At 37.8% G+C, this 25,203-nt stretch overlaps 1 protein-coding gene across 6 annotated transcripts in view; it reads right to left on the bottom strand.

Moving 5' to 3' along the window:
- Nucleotides 1-25,203, bottom strand: part of PTPN22 (protein tyrosine phosphatase non-receptor type 22) — a 59,960-nt gene that overhangs the window by 12,820 nt on the left and 21,937 nt on the right. For 2 of the 6 annotated variants that reach the window (XM_074381230.1, XM_003933482.4), the window contains exons 10-18: nucleotides 24,842-24,919; nucleotides 22,189-22,275; nucleotides 12,894-12,970; nucleotides 11,931-12,757; nucleotides 9,649-9,732; nucleotides 9,126-9,172; nucleotides 7,322-7,349; nucleotides 3,916-3,996; nucleotides 3,617-3,732 (exon numbers count right to left, since the gene is read on the bottom strand). In XM_074381230.1, coding sequence (XP_074237331.1) covers nucleotides 3,617-3,732; nucleotides 3,916-3,996; nucleotides 7,322-7,349; nucleotides 9,126-9,172; nucleotides 9,649-9,732; nucleotides 11,931-12,757; nucleotides 12,894-12,970; nucleotides 22,189-22,275; nucleotides 24,842-24,919 — 1,425 coding nt within the window. Of the gene's footprint in view, nucleotides 1-3,616; nucleotides 3,733-3,912; nucleotides 3,997-7,321; nucleotides 7,350-9,041; nucleotides 9,173-9,648; nucleotides 9,733-11,930; nucleotides 12,758-12,893; nucleotides 12,971-22,188; nucleotides 22,276-24,841; nucleotides 24,920-25,203 lie in introns of those variants that run through there. The other 4 variants (XM_003933480.4, XM_074381229.1, XM_074381228.1 and 1 more) reach the window with 4 other exon arrangements.

The following is a 25,203-nucleotide window of genomic DNA, read 5'->3' as shown; positions in this document are numbered from 1 at the left end:
GTTAGCGGTACTTCCTTCTCTCACGTTTATGCTGGAGTCTCTAATTTATCTTTTCAAGGAAACTACCCAAATTTCTTTACTTCACATTTCTTCAGCCTGTATGTTTTTAATCTGCTTCATGACATTTTATTCCTCTTGATAATTTTCATGTTCCTCAAAGATGTTCTACTCCAGCAGATTAACTATACTATTTTCAAGGGCAAATGGTAGTCCTTTATGACATTTCTATTTTCCTAACACCAAACAGAAATGTGCTTTTCCATGGAATAGATATTTAATAAAGTCTTTCTTTGTAACATTTTTAGGGTTTTTTTAAATAGCTGATTTATTTACAAGTCAGAAAATCCTAGTAAAAATGCTCCCATCCTTGTCTTAAGTCTACTCGGTTTCTAATGCTCCTCCTGCAGATAACCACTATTAGTGTTTTATCCTCTGTACTTAGTATCCTTCCAGAGTAACTTATTAATATATAAGTAAATACACATATGTATTATACCCCTCTTTTTAAATACAAGTTAATATATATAAATATATTGAGAAAGCCCTAATACTTTTTTAGCTGCACAGTATTCCATTTGTATGGATATACCATGATTTATGATTTAATCAGTTCCCCTAACAATTAACACTACTAATTATGTTGTTTCCAGTCATCTGCTCTTATAGATAATGCTGCAGTGAATACTTGGTATACATGTCATTTCATTTGTATGCAAGCATATTTGTAGGATAAATTTCACTTATAGTAAAATTGTTGAGTAGAGGATATATGCATTTGTAATTTTGCTATTGCTAAATTTTCCTTCATAGAAGTTGTACCTGGCTAGGTACAGTGGCTCTCACCTGTAATCCCAGCACTTTGGGAGGCCAAGGCAGGAGGAGCGCTTGAGTTCAGAAATTGGCAACATAGGGAGAGCCCATCTCTAATTTTTAAAAAAAAATTTTAAAAAAGAGGTCGTACCACTTGACATTCTCACCAACAACATTGAGTCTGCTTATTTCCCCATGGCCTCCCTAACAGAGAATATAATCAAACTTTGGGAATTTGCCATTCTGTTAGATGAGAAAACAATATGTCACTGTGGTTTTAATTTGTAATTTTTTCATTATGAATGAGATTGAACATATCAGATGTTTAAAGGGCACACATGCTCATTTATTTTCTTCAAACCATCTGATCACATATTTTTGCCCATTTTTATTTTGTGGTTATTATTTTCTATGAATTTCTTTTTCTTTTTTTTTTTTTTTGAGATGGAGTCTCACTTTGTCGCCCAGGCTGGGGTGTGCAGTGGCGCTACCTTGGCTTATTGCGACCTCTGCCTCCTAGGTTCAAGTGATTCTCCTGCCTCAGCTTCCTGATTGACTGGGATTACAGGCGTGTGCCACCATGCCTGGCTAATTTGTGTATTTTAAGTAGAGACAGGGTTTCACCACGTTGGTCAGGCACCCACCTTGGCCTCCCAAAGTGCTGGGATTACAGGCATGAGCCACTGTGCCTGGCTTATTTTCTAACAGTTCTTCATATATTAGGGTAACAATCCCTTTGGCTGTGGTGCCAGTTGCAGATTTTTTTTCTCAAATTTGTTCTTTGTCTTTTGATTTTTAAGGTGATTGTTTTGTCTCCATAAATTTTCTGTTTTATTTAGCTGAATTTACCTATCTCTTTTCTTACAGCCTCTGGATTTTGAGTCATAATAAAGGTCATTCACACTCTCAGGTTATAAAGGACTCTTTCCAAGTTTTGTTTGTTTGTTTTTTTCTGAGACGGAGTCTCAGTCTGTTGCCTGGGCTGGGCTGGAGTGCAGTGGCTTGATCTCAGCCTACTGCAACCTCTGCCTTTTGGGTTCAAGCGATTCTCCTGCCTCAGCCTCATGACCCGAGTAGCTGGGGTTACAGGCACCCACCATTACAGCCAGCTAATTTTTTTTTTTTTTTTTTTTTTTTTTGAGACAGAGTTTTACTCTTGTTACCCAGGCTGTAGTGCAATGGCACGATCTCGGCTCACCTCAACCTCCGCCTCCTGGGTTCAGGCAATTCTCCTGCCTCAGCCTCCTGAGTAGCTGGGATTACAGGCACGAGCTACCATGCCCAGCTAATTTTTTGTATTTTTAGTAGAGACGGGGTTTCACTATGTTGACCAGGATGGTCTCGATCTCTTGACCTCGTGATCCACCCACCTCGGCCTCCCAAAGTGCTGGGATTATAGGCTTGAGCCACCGCGCCCGGCCAATTTTTTGTATTTTTAGTAGAGACAGTGTTTCACCATGTTGGCCAGGCTGGTCTCGAACTCCTGATCTCATGATTCACCTGCCTCAGCCTTCCAAAATGCTGGGATTACAGAAGTGAGCCACTAAACCCGGCCTCTTTCCAAGTTTTTTAAGGTCTCTATGGGTTTTGTTTTTTTTTTTTAAACATTTAAATCTTTTAGCCATTTAGAGTTTATCCTGGTATAGATGTAAGGAGGATGCCCTGCTTTTCTTCAGATAGTTGGCTATATGATCCAACAATAGTTATTAAACCATCCATCTTTATCCCCGATTCAAGATACCACCTTCATTATATACTAAATTTCTACATATATTTGTATCTATTTCAGAACTTTCCCTTTTACTCTGTTGGTATGTGTTTCTTTTTATACACTAATATCATGCCTATATATTTTTAATTTTTTTTTTTTTTTTTTGAGATGAGGTCTCACTCTGTCACCCAGGCTGGATTGCAGTGGCATGAACTCTGCAGCTTCCACCTTCCAGGCTCAAGCAATCCTCCCACCTCAGCCTCCTGAGTAGCTGGGACCACAGGCACATGCCAACATGCCTGGCTAATTTTTTGTATTTTGGTAGAGATGGGATTTTGCGATGTTGCCCAGGCTGGTCTTGAATCCTGAGCTCAAGTGATCCACCTGCCTTGGCCTCCCAAAGGCTGGGATTACAGGCATGAGCCACAGTGCCTGGCCTATCATGCCATTTTAATTGAGGCTTTACCATATTTGAATATTTACTAAGGTGACTCTCTTTCATTGCTTTTCTATTTATTCATTTTTATTTTAATAATTATTTTAGACATTTATCTAAACTATTTTTATTTTTATTTATTACTTATTTGCAGATTTCTGATGCCTTTTACTTTCCCCTACTCCCATATGAACTTTGAAATCAGTTTGTCTAGTTCCAGAAATAAACAGTTGGTAGTTTCATTGGGCATCTTTTACATTTATAAATCAACCTTAGGGAGTAATTGATTCTTTTTTCCTTCATTTAGTTTTAGTTTTAGTTTTTAATTTTTATTTTAGGTGCAGGAGTATATGTCCTGGTTTGTTATATAGGTAAACTGCATGTCACAAGGGTTTGCTGTTCAGATAATTTCATCACCCAGGTAATAAGCATAGTACCCAACAGGAGTTTTTTCTGGTCCTGTCTCTGACAAATGGATCTTTTAAGTTGTATTTTTTCTTCTTTTTGGTTTCCTTCTATTAATTTTTATTGTTATAATATCAACAATTAGTTTTAGCAAAGATATTTAATCTAATTTTCCATCTTAATGCTGGGGAGGGGAGAAACTTTCAGTAAGGGAAACCCCCTGGCATGTTTCCCAAAACTCTTATCTTCTTTACCTTACTCCTTGTGAAACTTTTTCCAGGAGTCTTCAGTATCTGTTTTGAAGATGTTGAATTTTCCATGGTGTCAGGACAGCTAGTAGGATACGTTTCTATAGATTGGGCCTGCATACCTTAAGGAAAAAAAAAAAAAAAAAAAAGAAAGAAAAATGTGTTTCATTGCATACCTTCTTAAGCCTTCATGTTACATATAAGAAATTGTTAGTTTGGCTTTTTTAGGCATTATTTTGACTACATATTATGGGTTTTTTAAATGTATTGTTTATGTTTTTTTTAGAGAAAGTACTACCACTTACAATCTTCATCGGCAAGAATGAAGGACTCTAGAGTTCTTTCTGGGAGAGGAGGTGGGGGAGAAGAACGATCTTGATGTAGTTCTGTGATAAGAAAGTACACAAAAAACCAGAGAAATCTATGAATTAAAAGTCAAAAGTCAACACCCTTTTTGGCTTTATATAATTTTTTAAATCAATCAATCTTAACCTATAATCACCAAATAAAAAATTATCTGAAAAATGAATGGAGCCTCAGGAACTTTGTTTTTCTACCTTGTTAGCCAATGAGCCTATGATTGATCAAAAATGTATAGCTCACTTCAGAAGTATTCTTCCAAAGACACTGAAACTGAATATAATCAAGCTTCTAGAGCTAACAACCATTTTGCATGAATGTTGGGGATAGGGGAACATGTTAAATAAAACCATCATGATACAATTAGCCAAATCCAGAATGTTAAGCAGTCTTTTAAGACAAATGACCAACTCTCTTCAACAGATAAATGGTGTGAAAAAGTATAGAAAGGAGAACTGTTATATATTTTAAAAGAAAATATAAAGAAAGGAGAACTGTTAGAGATTTCAAGATAGATTTAAGAAGACAAACATATAAACCAAATGCAATGTTTAGATTTTGTTTGAATTCAGATTTGAATAAACCAACTGTAAAAAGACACTTCTGAGACAATTAAAAACTGAAGTCTGGATATTAGTTACTGTTAAAGGATTTTATTGGTGTGATAATGCTATCATGCTAGGTTTTAAATGTGTATTTGAAATTTTCCATAAAATGAAGATTTTTCTCAAAAAAAAAAAACAGAGATGGTATTCTACTGACATAAGCATCACATTATATAGTGCCAAGTATTATTATTATATTAAGTCCTTTCCTTTTGAAAATAAAAATGCAGTAAAGTACGAGAGGTTCACATGTCAATGGTCATTAGGTTTGTTTAGTTCTTAGAGTTTGTCTTATTAATAGTCTTATTTCTCACATGCTGGGTAATACACAAAAGTATAGTACTTATTTCTAGCATCTAATAAAATAGCTAGTTTACAATAGACGTTTAATAAATACTTAATAACTACTCTGAAGTAGTTCATTATCTCCCAGTTTGCTGTTAGGAGTATTCTGAAAACTAAAGTTGTTCATTAACAATCTTCTAGTAAATATCTCCCTAAAATACCATTTAATCTTAATACTCCCCTGACAAAGAACCCATTAAGAGCCTGTTATTTACTGCATTAAATCTAAATTCCTCTGCCTAACTTTGGGTGTATGTGGTAAAATATACATAAGATTTGCCATTAGTGACATTTAGCATATTCACAGCACTGTACAACCATCACCACTGTTTAGTTCCAGAACATTTTCATCACCCTAGAAGGAAACTCTGCACCCATTAAGTAGTCACTCTCTGTTTTCCTCTTTCCCTTGGCCCCTGGCAATCACTAATCTGCTTCTGTCGTTATGGATCTATCCTGGATATTTCATCTGACTAGCTTTTATAAGTCCTTCAGAATCTTGCTCCACATCTTATTTGCCCAAATTTAATTTCTATATTACACAAATTAGAATATCTATTGCAATAAAAAATAGATTACTCAGCTGGGCATGGTGGCTCACACCTGTAATCCCAGCACTTTGGGAGGCCGAAGCAGGCAGATTACCTGAGGTCGGGAGTTTGAGACCAGCCTGACCAACATGGAGAAACCCCCATCTCTACTGAAAATACAAAATTAGCTAGGCATAGTGGGGCATGCCTGTAATCCTGGCTACTTGGGAGGCTGAGGCAAGAGAATTGCTTGAACCCGGGAGGTGGAGGTTGTCATGAGCCTAGATTGTGCCATGGCATTCCAGCCTGGGCAACAAGAGTGAAAATCCATCTCAAAAAATAAAATAAAACAAAATAAAATAAAATAAAATAAAATAAAATAAAAAATAACCTACTCTCCGTACACATCATGCTCATTTCTACCTTTGAGTCCCTGTTAGGCTGATCCCTGTTCCTGGAATTCCCTCCTTTTTTCTGTCTATAGAAATTATTTAAAGTTCTTTCTTCCACTCAGCGAAGCTTTTCCAAACCTATGGCATCCTGTTTTTCCAGATTCCTGGTGATTATAGCTACGGCCACACAGATTATCACTTAGTGGTTCCATGTGATTATTAATTTTATCTACATTTGAATATAAGAATTAAGTAGTACTTTTTCTTATACATCCTGCCTCTTCTAACACTGTGTAAGGTACACAGAAGTTACTTAGTAAAATGCTCATTTAATGATTAATAAAAATTATAATTTATAATATTTAAGGCGTATTTATTTGACAAGCACTGGGCTAAAAGCTTTATGGCATTATCTTATTTAATCCTCATTAAAATTATCTAAGGGATTCTGTTCTCCTTTTATAAATAAGAAAAGCAGATCGGAAAGTAGGTAATTTAACCAAGGTTATACATTTTGATAATTATTCATAGACTGGGGATTTGACTTAAAGCCTATCTGACTCTAAAGCCCATGTTTTTGTTATCACTTTTTGGGAGGGGTTTTGTTTTGTTTTGTGTCGTGATGGAGTCTTGCTCTGTCGCCAGGCTGGAGTCCAGTGGCGAGATCTCAGCTCAGTGCAACCTCCACCTCCCAGGTTCAACCAATTCTCCTGCCTCAGCCTCCAGAGTAGCTGGGACTACAGGCACACACCACCATGCACAGCTAATTTTTGTATTTTTAGTAGAGATAGGTTTTCACCATGTTGGCCAGGATGGTTTCGATCTCTTAAACTTGTGATCTGCCCACCTTGGTCTCCCAAAGTGCTAGGATTACAGGCATAAGCCACCGCGCCCAGCCTGTTATCATGTTTTTTAGAGATATCATCTTGCTCTGTCATCCAGGCTGGGTGCAGTGGTGCCATTATAGCTCACTGCAGCCTCGAACTCCTGGCAAAGCCCATGTTTTTTAACCTTTATGTTACCTGTTTATGTGTTTGAATAATATGATAATATGAATAAATATGTTAAGGGCAACTACCACCTGTGATAATGTAAACAAAGTTTACATTATCAAATTAATTTGTTCTTCAATGCATAAAAGGCAACAGCAAATTAAAGAACTACGTGGCCAGAAATAATTTTTTGAATCACACTGTTAACAGTGGAAACATCTATATAATGGAAATGCTGCAAAATTTTAAAAGCTTCTCTCTGAAATAGTTTTTAAATGGTTATATATTAAGGAGCAGAATTCTAAAATCCTGTCTTCACCTTGCTTTTAACAAAATTACTAGTCTGGGAAAACCAGAAATAAATCAATAAATACTGGAAGCTATTATGGGTACTAAGTAACTTCATGAGGTGAATTATTCTAAGCTTAATGAACCTTTCTTAGAATCTTAGAGCTAAATGTCATCTAAAGCCAAGAGAAATTTTTACCTGATTTAGGACTTCGAAATTTTACACTCTAAAAGAAAAAAAGAAAGGAAAAGTGAAAGAAGAATATGTATACAAATTATACAAATTCAAAGCAAAAAATGGCATCTTTGAAATTATATTTCGGATAGTTTTGAAATGTAGACCCTATTTTTCCTAATTTGTGTGCTGAATTATGAAATAGCATCCTTCACTCTTACAATGATTTTTATATAACATGGCAATTAGTCCTAAGTTGATCCCCTTCTGACTTATTTCTGTCCCACCTAAAACATTTCCCTGGCCAGGTGCAGTGGCTCACGCCTGTAATCTTAGTACTTAGGGAGGCCAGGGTGGGTAGATCACGAGGTCGAGAGATCGAGACCATCCTGGCCAACATGGTGAAACCCTGTCTCTATGAAAAATACAAAAATTAGCTGGGTGTGGTGGTGCGCATCTGTAGTCCCAGCTGCTTGGAAGGCTGAGGCAGGAGAATCGCTTGAACCTGGGAGGCAGGGGTTGAAGTGAGCCAAGATCGCACCACTGCACTCCAGCCTGATGACAGAGCAACTCTGTCTCAAAAAAAAAAAAAAAAAAAAATCCCTGAAAATTTAGAGGTAAGTTGCAGAAATTGAAGTTGCTTCATAACATTGGAAAGAGTGATTGTTTTTTCCTCTGGGAGTTGTTAAGATAAATATGTGTGCCTATTATTAATGACAATAATAATGATTACTAGTATGTTAGAATTATAATTTAAAAGGCAGATAATATTTGCCTGTCAGCTTTGCAATTGTATGTTCTTGAAAATGTTTGTTTAATTATTTTTCTGATCTCTCAAATTTTAAGAGAATTGGTTCACAGAATACATAGAAACGTGTAACATTTTTAGATACACTTTCCTCCAGAAGCAGGATACACGATTCTAAAAGGTTTATCTTAAGTAATGTGCACGCCTGTCATTCTCTGTAACATATTATCACAGCTAACATGATACAGCCTACCAAATGACTACAGTGAACAAGCTTCCTACTTAAGTATGAAACATTTATTTTTGCCTTAACTATCCTTCAAGAATCAGCTCAAATGTTTCCTCTTGCACTAAATCTTCCTTGATCACCTCCAACCTGGAGGCATCTCCCACACTTGAAATTCTTTATCTTTCATATGACATCGATCATATTGGCCTTGCTATAGTAAATATAGGCAAAAATAAAGATGTGTACACATCCTATATCTCTACTAGACAAGAAGCTTCTTACAGGCAAGAAATGTGTCTTATACATCTTTTTTATTCCAACATCCTCTAGCACATTGTTTTATATGTAGTATGTGCTTAGGATTTATTGAATGATGGGTATTAAAAATATAAGGAGTAATGGCCGGACGCGGTGGCTCAAGCCTGTAATCCCAGCACTTTGGGAGGCCGAGGCGGGTGGATCACGAGGTCAAGAGATCGAGACCATCCTGGTCAACATGGTGAAACCCCGTCTCTACTAAAAATACAAAAAATTAGCTGGGCATGGTGGCGCATGCCTGTAATCCCAGCTACTCAGGAGGCTGAGGCAGGAGAATTGCCTGAACCCAGGAGGCGGAGGTTGCGGTGAGCCGAGATCGCGCTATTGCACTCCAGCCTGGGTAACAAGAGCGAAACTCCATCTCAAAAAAATAAAATAAAATAAAATAAGGAGTAGATCTGTAGTCTATTGACTCTAAATGAACAGAGCCATAAAAAAAAATTATTGACCTTGCTTTGTCTAAGTCTCACAGAGTCATCAAATTTCTTTGGTCCAAATGTTCCACCCCATTCCAGTGATGTTCCAATTTTTACCTTCACAGCCGAGGATAAGGATTTGGGAACATTTGGTGAGAATTCTCCTGGAAGAAAGTGAATGTGGTTCAGTTCTTAGGAGTAGTCGTCTTTTAGAAATCAAATGTTGCTCGGCAAATAGTACATAAAACATTGAAAGGATCTGAGAAGAAATCTAATTAATTCATACTTTATTTTATTTTTTGAGACAGGGTCTCACTTTATCACCCAGACTGGAGTGCAGTGGCACAATCATGGCTCACTGCAGCCCCCAACTCCTGGGCTCAAGTGATCCTCTCAACTCCACTTCTCAAGCAGTTGGGACTACATGTGCATGCTGCCATTGCTCTGCTAAATTTTTTAAAAAAATGTTTTTTTAGAGATGAGATCTCACCATGTAGCCCAGGCTAGTCTTGAACTCCTGGCCTCAATGAGCTCCTTGAACTCAAGGCTCCCACATTGGCCTCCGAATGTGCTGGAATTAAAGGCATGAGCCACCAGGTCCGACCCACACTTTATTTTATACTTACTGAACTGTACTCACCAGCTTCCTCAACCACGATGAATGATTCAGGTGTCCGTACAGGAAGCGGAGGAGGGATTTCATCATCTATCCTTGGAGCAGTTGCTATCCAAAATGTCAGAAATATAGTAACAATTGTTAATTCGAACAATCCGAAGGAAATTTTTATATTCTAATATTAAATATAAATTTACCATAAGAACCACCATTATCAGTAAGTTGGCACTTGTTCAATCAAGGAAAAAGCAAAATAAATTCTCTTAAGGTACAAACTCAGGAGGTTTTTGCTTATTCTTTAAAATTTATTGTTTGTTTTAAAAGCTCAAAAATATTTTGATTGAGTCACAGGGTGTCAGTTAACATAAAACATTAATTTTGGAAGCTTTGAATTATCTTTTATATAACTCCTTTTGTTTTACATAAGCTATACAATAAAGCATTATAAAGTGCTTTGACATGTCAAAGGTTCAGTTATACATTAATTAAAACACAAAAATTTTAGTATTTCTTCAGTATATATAAAATCCAAGAATATGGGCATTTTTCTCTTTTACAAAACAATAGTATAGGATTGTTTTCAGTATTTCTATACATTCTGTTTTTATTAAACATTTTAAATGCTATTATAAGAAACTGCCACCAGATGGCACATGATGATATTTTTATAATCCCTTGAAAATAAGGCTTTGTTTTTTAATGCTGCAGATGCTCAGAGAAGTCTAAGGTATTTTGAGTATCTAGGAAAAGAAAACACATTTAAATATTTAAAATTAATGTATAAAATAATCTAATCACAGAAGGACCTTCTTAGATCCAGATAAAATATTTTTGCAACAAAGTTATAAATGATCTACACATCTATTTATTAAGAAACTCTACAATAAATAATGTTATAGAGCAAAAGTTTTCTCCACCTCCTATCTATGTAGAATGTTCTTTATAAATTATTTGATGATATACGTAAGGAGTTAAACTTATCCTTTGCTTTCCCTCATTATCTTCCACACCAAATTATTGTAATAATCACAGGATGCTCATGTCTACTTTCCAACTAATCAGTAAAACAGAACAATATGCATTATATATAAGAATACAGAATTATAAAAGATATAAAACATGAAAGTAAAGGCATACATAAGATAGAATTTTGCAGACCGGGCGCGGTGGCTCAAGCCTGTAATCCCAGCACTTTGGGAGGCCGAGGCGGGTGGATCACGAGGTCAAGAGATCGAGACCATCCTGGTCAACATAGTGAAACCCCGTCTCTACTAAAAATACAAAAAGTTAGCTGGGCATGGTGGCGTGTGCCTGTAATCCCAGCTACTCAGGAGGCTGAGGCAGGAGAATTGCCTGAACCCAGGAGGCAGAGGTTGCGGTGAGCCGAGATCGTGCCATTGCACTCCAGCCTGGGTAACAAGAGCGAAACTCCGTCTCAAAAAAAAAAAAAAGAATTTTTCACAAAATACTCAACATGTATTCTCATCTACCAAATTACTACAAAAGGGCAAGAAATCAGGTTGTCCTCTTCAAACTCCTACAGGAAGATAATTCAATTTTTAGCAATATGTTCAACTCATTATAGCCACATAATTGTGTAACAAAAATTCTGGGTGGCCATGTGGTGCTATTGATCAAATTTTTTTCTGCTCTTCTTTTGCAAGCTGATTCTCTATGTTAGGAGTAAATTCTGAAGCTAGGTGTGGTGACTTGCACCTGTAATCCCAGCACTTTGGGAGGCCAAGGTGGGAGGATTGCTTGAAGCCAGATGTTCAAGAACAGCCTGGGCAACATAGCAAGACCCAATTTCTAAAAAAGGAAAAATTAGCCAGGCATGGTGGTGTGTCCCTGTGGTCCCAGCTACTCAGGAGGCTGAGGTGGGAGGATTGCTTGAGCTCAGGACATCAAGGCTGCAATGAACAATGTTCATACCACTGCACTCAAGCCTGGGCAACATAGTGAGATTCTGTTTCAAAAAATATTCTTGAAAAACAGTAAATTGTGGGCCTTTCATAAACATTTCTAGGAATGAGGCTTGCCTTCTTGAGAAGTACTCCTGTTGGTACAGATCCTGTACCAGATCTTGATTGCCTCCATTGCTGCCTGTTTCATGGAATATTACATGTTTGGTGTTGCTATTTTCAACTTAGTATGTCATTAAAACACTCTTAGAATTTATTTATTTGAGGTGTAGCAGGAAGAAGAAAGGGAAGCAGAGGAGAAAAGGAAAGATGAAAAGAAACCAAATATTCTATAGAAACAAAGTGAAACCTGAAATTCTATACAAACTTTAAAAAATAACTTACCTACTACAGCTGACTCTTCGTTCAGTAGTGGGGGAATATTGGTTGGAGAATTCAGTGATAAAGAATCACGTGAATTGCAACAAGAAAAGAGGGATGTAGAGGATGTTCGCAACAAAGAACAGGGCAAAACAGTTCCATCTTGCTTCTCAGGTAAATTAAGAGACATCTTAGAACCGGTACCACTTGGAGGCAATGTTGAAAAATAAGGATCTTCCACTAAAGATACGTAAGAGTATACACCAAGAGCACTAGAGTCACAGTGCTTTACATTAGAGGCGTTACATATTTGGTGCTTAGATTCATACGGCAGTGAGTAATTCAGTTCTGCGGAAGAAACATGCATTACTTTTTGAGCCTGCATCTTTACAAAACAAGAATCCTGTGGTTGAGATTCCAAATAAGAAAAGCTTTCCTCACTGTCCACCTCCTTGGTTTCTCTCTGCTGGATCAATTCAAAAGGAGTTGATTTGGTCCGTGTTATTGGTACCTTTGAATTAAAATATCTTCCTGCTGCGTCTACAGGTTTAGAATTAGAACATGCTTCAAACAAAATCGAGCCCAAATCTAAACTTTGATGCTTCTGAAGAGGGTCCCCAACTGGTGGAAACGCCTTTGTCTGCCACGTCATGGCTGTGTCAGCATTTTTGTTGAAACCATAATTTAGCTCCAGAAAGTCAAAAGAAGTGCTTGATTTAATAGGGTGCAGAACTAGCTCTTCCTCTGCACTTTTTTCAGAAGTCCTAAAGTCAAAGGAAGAAGATTCTGTGCTTTCCTTTTTTGTCCTTTGTTTGCTCTGTTGGTCAATCATTTTTGCTGCCTTTATGGTACTAAAACAAAAAGAAAGCATAATGATGATACCATACCCCAAACAGGCCTCTTCCTAGCATCACAATGATGTATAAGTATGAGATTCATCTTCCAGACACAATTAGTCAATGTTTAGGTATATAAAATTGTACTCACCTTTTTGGTAAATTAGGATAGTAAGAGTCTCCTTGGAGAGTGTGATTTTGCTCAGGAATAGAATACGTTGCTTGACTCTTTAAAAGAAATAAGTCAGAGGCTGGTTTTTAGTGAAGCAATGTCAATGAGATATTTCAATATTTAGAAGGCTGAAAAGCAATTTTTCAGGAAATATAAATATTTAAAATAATTCATGAAAGGATTAGATTAGCTTCCAAAATATTGAGCTCAGCAAGAACTTGTTCATATACTGAGATGACCAGAATAAAGGATTAATAGTGTTACAGAAACTAGAAAGGATTTGCATATATCATCATCTTTTCAAATGTGGGAGTTTTTAAAATGTTCTTTAGTGGGTAATTTCAGTCTCAAAAACACTCTTCCTTTAGAAATCTCAGCGTCTCCGCCCTTTATAGGTGCTTAATAGGTCTCTGGACCTATTTCATCTTGTTCTACTCCTTTCCTTCTCACTATGCTCCAGGTATACTGGTTTTCTCGCCATTAGTTAGCATGCCAAACTTATTTCCAAGTCAAGGCTTTTATACTTACTATTTTCCCTGATTAATATATTTTTGCTCCAAATTTTGCATGCCTAGCTTTTTCTAAGTAATTAGATCTCTGCTTAACTGTTATCTGCATAAGGAAACCTTCCCTGATCACCCAACCTAAAATCACACTTCTGCCCCTATCCAGCCACACTCGATCTTCTTTTTTAAGAGACAGGGCCTCTCTATATTGCCCAGTCTGGCCTCAAACTCCTGAGCGTAAGCAGTCCTCCTGCCTCAAACTCCCAAGTAGCTGGGACACTATAGGTGTGTACCACAGTGCCTGGCTTCAATCTTTTTTTAAAAATTAAGACAGGTTCTTGTTCTGTTGTCCAGGCTAGAGTGCAGTGGCACAAACATGGCTCACTGCAGCCTCAGTCTCCTGAGTTCAAGTGCTGTTCTCACCTCAGCCTCCCAACCTTTATTTTTATTTTTTGAGACAAAGTCTCTCTCTATTGCCAGGCTGGAGTGCAGTGGGGTACGATCTCGGCTCACTGCAACCTCCACCTTCCAGGTTCAAGCGATTCTCCTGCCTCAGCCTCCTGAGCAGCTGATGCTACAGGCATGTGCCACCACACCTAGCTAATTTGTGTATTTTTAGTAGAGATGGAGTTTCACCATGATGGCCAGGATGGTCTCGATCTCTTGACCTAGTGATCCTCCTGCCTAGGCCTCCCAAAATTTTGAGATTACAGGCATAAGCCACTGTGCCCAGCCCAATCTTTATTTTTTATAGCCATTATCATATTATGAAATTTGTTACTGTGGTTCATGGAATCTTAAGATACCATTGGTTATAAAATATATCTTCATTTCAGAGACGTTAAAATCCATTTTGAACATCTCGATGAAAAAAAAAAGCATTTGATAAAATTCATGTCAAAATCACTTAACAAAATAGGAATATAAGGAAATTTTCTCAACATAATAGAGGCCATATATAAAACCCATAACTAACATTATATTCAATGGTGAAAGACTTAAAGCTTTTCCCCTAAGATCAGGAACAAGACAAGATTGCCAACTTTCACCACTTCTGTTCAACATAGTACTAAATTCTACCCAAAATAATTTTTTAAAGTAATTTTTTTTCTTAGGCAAGAAAAAAAGGCATCCAAATTGGAAAAAAAAAAAAAAAAAAGGCTGGGCACAGTGGCTTACGCCTGTAATCCCAGCACTATAGGAGGCTAAGGCAGGTGGATCCCTCGAGGTCAGGAGTTCAAAACCAGCCTGGCCAACATAGTGAAAGCCTGTGTCTACTAAAAATACAAAAATTAGCTGGGCGTGGTGGTGCACCCCTGTAATCCCAGCTACTGAGGAGGCTGAGGCAGGAGAATTGCTTGAGCCCAGGAGGCAGAGGTTGAAGTGCGCCAAGATTGTGCCACTGCATTCCAGCCTGGGTAACAGTATGAGACTCCATCTCAAAAAAAAAAAAAGGAAGTAAAATTATCTCTATTCTCAGATGACATGATCTTATATATGAGATTCCACCAGAAAAATCTGCTAGAGCTTATAAACAAATTCAACAAAGTTGCAGGATATAAAATGAACACACAAAACAAGTTGCATTTCTATACATTAGCAATGAACAATTTGAAAAGAACATTAAGGAAACAGTTCTACTTATAATGGCATCACAAAGAATAAAATACTTAAGAATAGATTTAACCAAGGAGGCAAAAAACTTGCATACTACAAAGTATAAAGCCTTGCTGAAAGAAATTAAACAAGACATAAATAGACATTCTCTGTTCAAGGAGTGGAAGATTTATTACTGTTAACATAGCATTACTACTCATAGTGATCTATAGGTACAGTGCAATTCTAATCAAAAGCCCAATGGCATTTTTACATAATTTGTTTAAAAACCAGACTAAAAGTTATGGAATCTCAAGGGACACTGAACAGTCAAACCAATCTTGAAAAAGAAGAACAAATTTGGATGACACACTTCCTGGTTTCAAAAATTGCTACATAGCTGCAGTACTCAAAACAATGTGGTACTGGCATAAAATAGACTAAAGACCAATGGAATAGAATACAGAGCCTAGAAAAAACATTCACATATAGTGAGCAATTGATTTTTGACAAAGGTGCCAAAAACATTTAATGGAGAAAGGGGAGTGTTTTCAACAAATGGTTCTGGGAAAAACGGAATATCCACATACAAAAGAATGAAGTAGGGGCCAGGCTAGGTGGCTCACGCTTGTAATCCCAGCACTCAGGGAGGCTGAGGCGGGCAGATCACCTTAGGTCAGGAGTTGGAGACCAGCCTGACTAACATGGAGAGACCCAGTCTCTACTAAAACTACAAAATTTTCTGGGCATGATGGCGCATGCCTGTAATCCCAGCTGCTCTGGAGGCTGAGGCAGAAGAATCACTTGAACCTGGTAGGCAGAGGTTGCAGTGAGCCAAGATTGTGCCATTGCACTCCAGCCTGGGCAACACGAGTGAAATACCATCTCAGGAAAAAAAAAAAAATGAAGTTGGACTTTTATCTCATGGCACATACAGAAATTAACTCAAAAATTGATCAAATACCTAAACATAAGAGGTAAAATATAAAAGTCTTACAAGAAAATGGGCAGGCTTCATGACATTGGATTGCATTTGGTAATGATTTCTTGGATAGGACACGAAAGACACAAACAACAAAAGAAAAATAGGAAAACAGGTCTTCATTGAGGTTTAAAACTTTTACACACCAAAGGACACAATCAACAGAGTAAAAAGGCAACCCATTGACTGAATGGCAGACAACATTTGCACATCACATATCTGATAAGGGATCAATATCCAGAATATGTAGAGAACTAAAACTCAACAACATGTAAACAACTCAATTTTTTTTTTCTTTTTTTTTTTTTTTTACGACAGTATTGCTCTGTCACCCAGGCTAGAGTGCAGTGGTGGGATCTCAGCTCATTGCAACCTCTGCCTGCTGGGTTCCAGCAATCCTCCTGCCTCAGCCTCCCAAGTAGCTGGGATTACAAGCACTAGCCACCACACCCAGCTAATTTTTTTCTTTTTAGGAGAGACGGGGTTTCACCATGTTGCCCAGGCTGGTCTTGAACTCCTGACCTCAGCTGATCTGCCCACCTTGGCTTCCTGGAATTACAGGAGTAAGCCACCTCATCCAGCCTCAAGTTAAAAATGAGCAAAAGCTGGGCACAGTGGCTCATGCTTGTAGTCTCAGCCAGTGGGGAGTTTGAGGTGGGAGGATTTCTTGAGGCCAGGAGTTCAAGACTAGCCTGGGCAACATAATGAGATCCTGTATCTAAAAAAAAGTTTAAAAAAAATTAGCTTGGTATGGTAGTGCGTACTTACAGTTCTAGCTACTCAGGAGCTGAGGTGGGAGGATCACTTAAGGCCCAGGAGTTCGAGGCTGCAGTGAACCATGATGATGCCACTGGACTTCAGCATGGATGACAGAGCAAGATCCTGACTAAAGAAAAAAGGGGGATTGGCCGGGTACAGTGGCTCATGCCTGTAATCCTAGCACTTTGGGAGGCTGAGGCAGGAAGATCACCTGAGGTCAGAAGTTCGAGACCAGCCTGACCAACTTGGAGAAACCCCATCTCTACTAAAAATACAAAAAATTAGCCAGGCGTGGGGGTACATGCCTATAATCCCAGCTACTCCGGAGGCTGAGGCAGGATAATTGCTTACACCCAGGAGGTGAAGGTTAAGGTGAGCCGAGATGGTGCCATTGCACCGCAGTCTGGGCAACAAGAGCGAAACTCCGTCTCAAAAAAAAAGGGGGGGGAAATGGGTGGTGAGTGGGGGACAGCAAAGGACTTGAAGACACATTTTTCCAAAGGGGATATACAAATGGCCAACAAGACCACAGAAAGGTGTTTAATCATTATGAAAATATAAATCAAAATCACAATGGGATACTACTTCACACCTAATTAGGAGGGCTACCATCAAAAAAAACAGAGAATAAAAAGTATTGACCAGGATATAGAGAAATTGGAACCCTTGTGTACTGTTGGTGGGAATGTAAACTGGCACAAATGCTATAGAAAACAGTATGGCTGTTCTTAAAAAAAAAAAAAAAAAAAACACAACTAAGCATAGAATGACCACTTGTAATTCTACTTCTGGGTTATACCCAAAGTAATTCAAAGCAAGGATACAAAGAGATATTTGTACACCCATGGTCATCACAGCATTACAACAACCAGAAGATAGAAAGAACTCAAGTACCCATTGACGGATGAATGGATAAACAAAGTGTGTGTGTGTGTGTGTGTGTGTGTGTGTGTGTGTGTGTGTGTGTAAACATATACAATGGAATATTATTCAGCCTTAATGGGTAAGAAAATCCTGACACATATTAACAACATGGATGAACCTTGAGGACATTAAGCTAAGTGAAATAAGTCAGACACAAAAGGACAAATATCTTATAATTCCACCTATATCAGGTACCTAGAGTAGTCAAATTCATACAGAAGAAAGTAAAATGATCATTGCCAGGGGCCAGTGGGAGAGGAGAATGGACGGTTATTGCTTAATAGATATAGCATGTCTGTTTAGAATAATGAAAGTTCCAGAAATAGTGATAGTAACTAAACATTGTAAATGTACTTAATGCCACTGTATTATACACATAAAATGGCTAAAATAGTACATTTAAATGGTACATTGTACCACAAACAGTATCTCTTCCTCTTCTATTTCCTGGTATAGACTGTATGAAATTCGTGTTAATTCTTCCTTAACCATTTGATAGAATTCTCTGGTGAAACTATGTGGGCCTGGAGATTTCTTTTTTTGGAGTTTAAAAATTACAAATTCAATTTTTCTAATCAGTAAGTGGCTATTCAAATTATCTATGTCATGCTGAGTGAATTGTGGAAGATTACATTAGAGAAAATAATCCATTCTGGGCTGGGTATGGTGACTCATGCCTGTAATCCTAGCATCTTGAGGGGCCAAGGCAGGAGGATGCCCTGAGCCCAGGAGTTCAAGACCAGCCTGGGCAACATAGGGAGACCCTGTCTCTATAAAAAATAAAAATTAAATAAAAAAGAAAACAATCCATTTTAGCTAAGTTGCAAATTTACATGTGTAGAAATGTTCATACTATTCCTTTATTACCACTTTGATATCTACAGGACCTGTAGCAATAGCTCCTATTTCATTCTTGATATTGGGAATTTTTATTTTCTTCCTTTTTATGTCAGTTTTTAAAAAGGTGTGTCAATTTCATTGATCTTGTTAAAGAACCAATTTTCAGATCTTTAAAATAAAAACCAGGCTGGGCGCCCTGGCTCATGCCTGTAATCCCAGCACTTTGGGAGGTTGAGGCAGGCAGATTACTTGAGTTCAGGAGTGCAAGACCAGCCTGGCCAACATGGTGAAACCCTGTCTCTACAAAAGTACAAAAATTAGCTGGGCATGGTGGCACATATCTGTAGTCCCAGCTACTTGGGAGGCTGAGGCAGGAGAATCCCTTGAACCTGGGAGGTGGAGGTTGCAGTAAGCCAAGATCATGCCACTGCACTCCAGCCTGGGTGACAGAGTGAGACTCTGTTTCAAAAACAAACAAACAAAAAACCCAAACCAATTCTGATTTTCTCTATTATTTTTTCTAATTTTATTTATTTCTGCTCTTTCTTTTTCTATATTCTTGGAGTAAGAATTTAGATTATTGAGCCCTTTACTGTTTTCTAATGTATGGACTCAGTGCTATAAAGTTCCCCCTCAGTACTGCTATAGCTTCTGTCTCATAAATTTTGATATGTTGTATTTTCATTTTTCTTTAATTCAGTGTGTTTGTTTCCTTTGAAACTTCCTTTTGACCCAATGAATTCTTTAAATGAGTGTAGTTTGATTTCCAAGTATTTGGATACTTTTCTGTTACTTTTCTTACTGATTTTTTTTCTTCTTAAATAATAATAATAATAATAATTATTATTATTATTATTATTGAGACAAGGTCTCACTTTGTCACCCAGGCTGGAATACAGTGGCACAATCACAGTTTACGGAAGCCTTGACCTTCCAGGATCAAGCAATCCTTCCATCTCAGCCCCCCGAGTAGCTGGGACTGTAGGCACATGCCATCACACCTGACTGAGTTTTTAATTTTTTGTGGAGACAAGGGTGCCCCTGTATTACCCAGGATGGTCTTGAACTCTTGGCCTCAAGGAATCCTCCCACCTTATCCCCTCAAAGTGTTGGGATTACAGGCATGAGCCACCATGCCTGGTCTGTGTTACTGATTTCTAATTTGATTTCATTGTAGTCAGAAAATATATTCTATATAATTTCAATTTTTTTTTTTTTTTGAGACAGTCTCGCTCTATCAGCCAGGCTGGCATTCAGTGACTCCATCTCAGCTCACTGAAACCTCCGCCTCCCAGGTTCAAGCGATTCTCCTTCCTCTGCCTCCCAAGTAGCTAAGATTACAGGTACTCAGTACCATACCTGGCTAATTTTTGTATATTTAGTAGAGACAGGGTTTTGCCAGGCTGGCCAGGTGGTCTCAAATTTCTGACCTCATGTGATCCGCTCGCCTTGGCCTCCCAAAGTGCTGGAATTACAGGTGTGAGCCACTGCTCCCAACCTAATTTCAATTTAAAAATTTTTTTCAAGTTTGTTTTATGGCTCAGGATATACTCTATCTTGATATATATTTACCACGAGCACTTTAAAAGAAGCTGTATTCTTGGCCAAACACAGTAGCTCACTCCTGTAATCCCAGCACTTTGGGAGGCCAGGGCATGCAGATCAGAAGGTCAGGAGTTCGAGACTAGCCTGGCCAATATGATGAAACCCCCATTTCTACTAAAAATACAAAAATTAGCCAGGCATGGTGGCATGCACCTGTAGTCCCAGCTACTTGGGAGGCTAAGGCAGAAGAATCGCTTGAATCCAGGAGGCGGAGATTCTACTGAGCCTAGATCATGTTGCTGTACTTCAGCCTGGGTGACAGAGTGAGACTGTGTCTCAAAGTGTATTCCTATGTTATCAGGTAGAGTGTTCTATAAATGTCAATTAGATTTTATCTAATTCTATCAAAATTGTTGAAAGAAGAATATTGAAGTCTCTGGCTATGACTGTGAATTATCTGTTTCTCTCCTTTAAGTTCTTCACATATTTTGCAACTTCATTGTTTGGTCCATGTACATTTAGAACTGTTATATCTTACTGGCAGATTGACCCTTTTATCATTATATAATGTCTTTCCTCTCTCTGATAATTGTCTTTGCTCTGAAGTCTACTTTATCTGATATTAACATAGCCATACCTGCTTTCCTTTGATTCATGTTAACGTGATATATATTTTTTTCTGTCCCTTTGTTTTTAGCCCTCTTATATATTTGAAGTACGTTTCTTATAGATAACATATAGTTGAATTGTTTTTTAATTATCTATGCCAGAGCCGGGCGTGGTGGCTGACACCTGTAATCCTAACACTTTGGGAGGCCGAGGTGGGTGAATCACCTGAGGTCAGGAGTTCAAGACCAGCCTGGCCATCATGGTGAAAGCCCATCTTAAAAAAAAAAAGAAAGAAAAAAGAAATAATTATCCATGCCAATCTGGCAGTTCACTCTATCACCAGTAAATATTGGTGTATTTAGGCTTATATGTTTAATGTAATCATTGACATAGGTTTCATTCTATTTTATTTTTTGTTTGTTTTCTCTTCTGTTTCTCATTGCTCTTTTGTTTTTTCTGACATTTTCTCTTTGCTGTATTTTTTAGAATTCCATTTTTATTTACCTACAGTGTGTTTTCTTATATCTCTTTGTATAGCCTGGTTTTTTTCAGTCATGGCTCTAATTATAGATATAGATATACGGTATCACACTCTACTAGCTGGAGTGCAGTGGTGCAATCTCGGCTCAGTGCAACCTCTACCTCCCGAGTTCAAGTGATTCTGCTGCCTCAGCCCCCTGGGTAGCTGGGATTACAGGCGCCCACCACCACACCCGGCTTATTTTTATATTTTTAGTAGAGATGGGGTTTCACCATGTTGACAGGCTGGTCTTGAAGTCCTGACCTCAGGCGATCTGCCCGCCTCAGCCTCCCAAAGTGTTGGGATTACAGGCATGAACTACCCTGCCTGGCCATTTAGAATAATTTTTTTTTTTTTTTTTTTTTTTTTTTTTTTAGAGACAATTGCTATATTGCCAAGGCTGGTCTCAAACTCCTAGGCTCAAGCAATCCTCCCACCTTGGTCTTTCAAAGTGCTGGGATTACAGGCATGAACCACCAAACCCAGCCAAGAGATTATCTTTAAATTTTTATTTCTCTTTGAGATAAGGTCCCTCTTTGTTGCCCAGGCTGGAGTGCAGTTGGTGCCATTTCAGCACACTGCAACTCCATCTCACAGGTTCAGGCAATCCTCCTGCCTCAGCCTCCGGAGTACCTGGGACTACAGGCACGCCCCACCACTCCCAGCTAATTTTTTTGAGTGTGTGTGTGGAGATGGGGTTTCACCATTTTAGCCAGGCTGGTCTTAAACTCCTGACCTCAGGTGATCCACCAGCCTCAACCTCCCAAAGTGCTAGGATTACACGCTCGAGCTACCAGGCCTAGTGAGATTAATTTTTTAAGTTAAATTACATCAAATTAATTTGTCCTTTTCCACAGGAAATATTCGGTGCACCCCTATGCACACCTAACACTTTCAATTTAGTTGTGACAAAAAAATCCTGCAACTAATCCAACATCCCTTGACCAAAAGCAAGTATGAAAAGTTTTTTGACATATCTAGTTCAAACTTTACCTCTGTTCCAGAATGTTTATTGCTGATAACATCCATCTGTCTCTTAAATAGTTCTAATACAGCACTGTAGACCAGTTCATATTGTTCCTGAAGAGCATCAAAACCCGGAACAAATGAAAACAAAAACAAAAAATTGGTGAACTACAGTACCAGATTTTAGAAATGTTAATACCCATCAAATCCTAGTATAGCAGACCCAAAAGTACCATCAGCATGTTATTGAACTTAATAACAATGCCTTACGCTTCTGTAGTCCACTTCAGAGTTCAAAGCACTTTTATGCTGCTGAAAATAGCTAAATGTTTGATACGCCTCTATCTAATGTGCAAGAATCTTAGGACTTGTTTCTTTTATGTTCTAACCCTACTTCCTTATCTTTTTCTCCACCGTCATTCCTCTGTTTTCCTTGCTTACATTAAAAAAAATTTATTTCATTCTAGATGGATTTTTTTGTAAACCACCTTCATCTTTTCTGGAAAAAGAGATAGTGGTTGGTATATATATAGATAACTTTAATATCTATGCTTTAATTTGGTCCTCAAAATTGCTCTACAAAGTAGATAGGCAATGATACCTATTTACAAACAGTTTATCCAAGGTCATTCAGAAGGAATTTCCAGGACTTGGCTTAGGAATTTAATCTCCACACTCTTAGTTCAGTGCATTTAGATAAAGTTGCTGAAATTTCATTCTATTAAAGATACCAAAGAAAAGCAAAGCACTGAATAAGGTCTGGAAATTTGTGGTTACAAAAGGATTTCACCATAGAGAAATTAGACCTCAGATATTATAACGTTTATGAGTTAGTACTACTCTGTTTTTGCCTCTACCTGCTCAAGCACTTGATTTTGGACCTGCTTTTTATCTGGATGATTTTTCCCTGACACTTTTCTCATTTCTGTATAAATAAAGAACAATTTTTTTTTTAAGACACAGTTTCACTGTGTTGCCCAGGCTGGAGTGCAGTGACTCGATCTTGGCTTACTGCAGCCTTGACCTCCAGGATCAAGGGATCCTTCCACCTCAGCCTCTCAAGTAAGTTGGGACTGCAGGCACCTGCCACTATACCCTGCTAATTATTGTATTTTTTATAGAGACAGGGTCTCACTATGTTGCCCAGGCTGGTTTTGAACTCCTGGGCTCAAGAGATCCACCTGACTCAGGAAGTGTGGGGATTATAGGCGTCAGCCACCACGTCTGGCTAATTTTTTTTTAAGAAAGAAAAATCAAACAGGAAGCTCTCATCTGGTTATAGTGCCATTTCCTGGTTAGAGTAGTGTCAGGAAAAACAGCTACAACTGTTAGGTTCAGTTAGTCGTTTGATAACGCCAAAATGTGAAGGCTTTTTTAGCTGTCTTCCAACTCTTAAAAGTAGGCCTGAAATGGAATTTGTTTTTGAAAATGGGGTATGGTTTTATTAGTATTGTAATTTATATAACTAGGTTTCATACTTTTGGAGTCTTTATGCATTTACATGGATCAGCCTTCTTTCAAGTCTGACAGCATTAAACCAGCTAATGCTTTCATTTCACATAAGCCTTCTCCCTCACAGGTTGAATACAGAAAACACCTACAGTCAACACATGAAAAGTTATTTTTTTCCACCAGCTATTAGTGGAAAACCTATGCAGGCCCAACAGGTTTATATTATAATAGCTCTTTATTTTTTCCCTTCAATTTGCAGCTGCTAGCTTAAAATATCTGAATTAACATTGTCAGTTGTTTTATCTCTAAAACTGTTTCCATCTTCATTTGTAAGTGTTTTAAACACTTTAAGGTCTTGCTATTTAAGTAGTCAAAAGTAGTTCTAACAAATTACACAAAAGTGCCTGTTAATAAACATCAATAAACACTGGATGATGAATGAATTCTAAATTCTATATTAAAAATGGAGACCACTTGAAAAACTAAAACTATTGGGTAAAATTACTGGTGGAGAAATCTGGGTGAAATTAATATTGTAGACAGTGAGAGATTTGGGCTATGAGGAGAAGGGAAGGCCATTCCTAATGGAGTAAACACGTGTGGGCAATATGGGGTAGGTTAAAAGACTGTGATACATAAATATAGCATGGTTGTAATTATGGTTTTTGTAAAGTGTGTAGCAGATGCACAAGTATGAGAGTTGTACAATAAGGATCAGGAGAAACTGTGGCTATCTCTAGGTAATAGGAATATGGCTTTTATTTTTATTTTTCAGTGTTTATAAATGAGCACATAGACTGAATTCTCCATATTCTGTTACCACATCCTGAGGCAGAAGTTATAAATCCCTGATTTTCTGTGCTTTCAGAGATGAATTTTATCACTACAAAATTTCAAGTTAACATGACCTAGCTATTTCAAGTCAGCAAGTCAAACAGCTTGGTGAATAGTTTTACAACATCTTTTGTAAGGAAGGAAGTTACATTTCATTGGTGTCTTAATATTTTCTGAACAGACAGTAAAATAAACAAATTTGACCCAGGACAAGGGATACAAGAGAAATACTGGGATATTCAGAATTAGAGAAAATGGCAGTGGACTCCAGAGCACTTAATGGTAAACTGGTGTTGTATCTGAGCGGTCAGCTGGTTTTGGATACTTCACCATTAAACATAGAGATGGAGCAAGACTCAAACACACATTCTGATCCATTCACTATAGTTCATACCTGAGTTTGAACTAATGAAGGCCTCTGTGTCCGCATTTCCTGGATCAAACTGAAAACACTGAAGTTCTCAGGAATGATCTAACAAATTAAAGGGGAAAATATTTTATTCCTTTCAGTCCTTTTTTAATAAATTATTGCTACTTTTTCATAGTCTCATACTTCCATGGTATCTGCTCTTCTAACATAAGATAATATCAGAAAAATAATGCATTTTTAAAACAAATGAGGTTTCTTATCACTTGCAACATGATTTAGAGCCTGGTGTTTTCCTTAGAAAAGACTAAAGAAACACTTCAGAATCATTTCACATGGTGTAATCCAGGCGTCCCCAAACTACAGCATGTGGGCCGCATGCGGCCCCC

The sequence above is a fragment of the Saimiri boliviensis genome, chromosome 11 (assembly GCF_048565385.1).
Source record: "Saimiri boliviensis isolate mSaiBol1 chromosome 11, mSaiBol1.pri, whole genome shotgun sequence".
Lineage (NCBI taxonomy): Eukaryota > Metazoa > Chordata > Mammalia > Primates > Cebidae > Saimiri > Saimiri boliviensis.
Note: the sequence above shows the minus strand (reverse complement) of the source record. Positions and strands in the feature narration are given on the sequence as shown.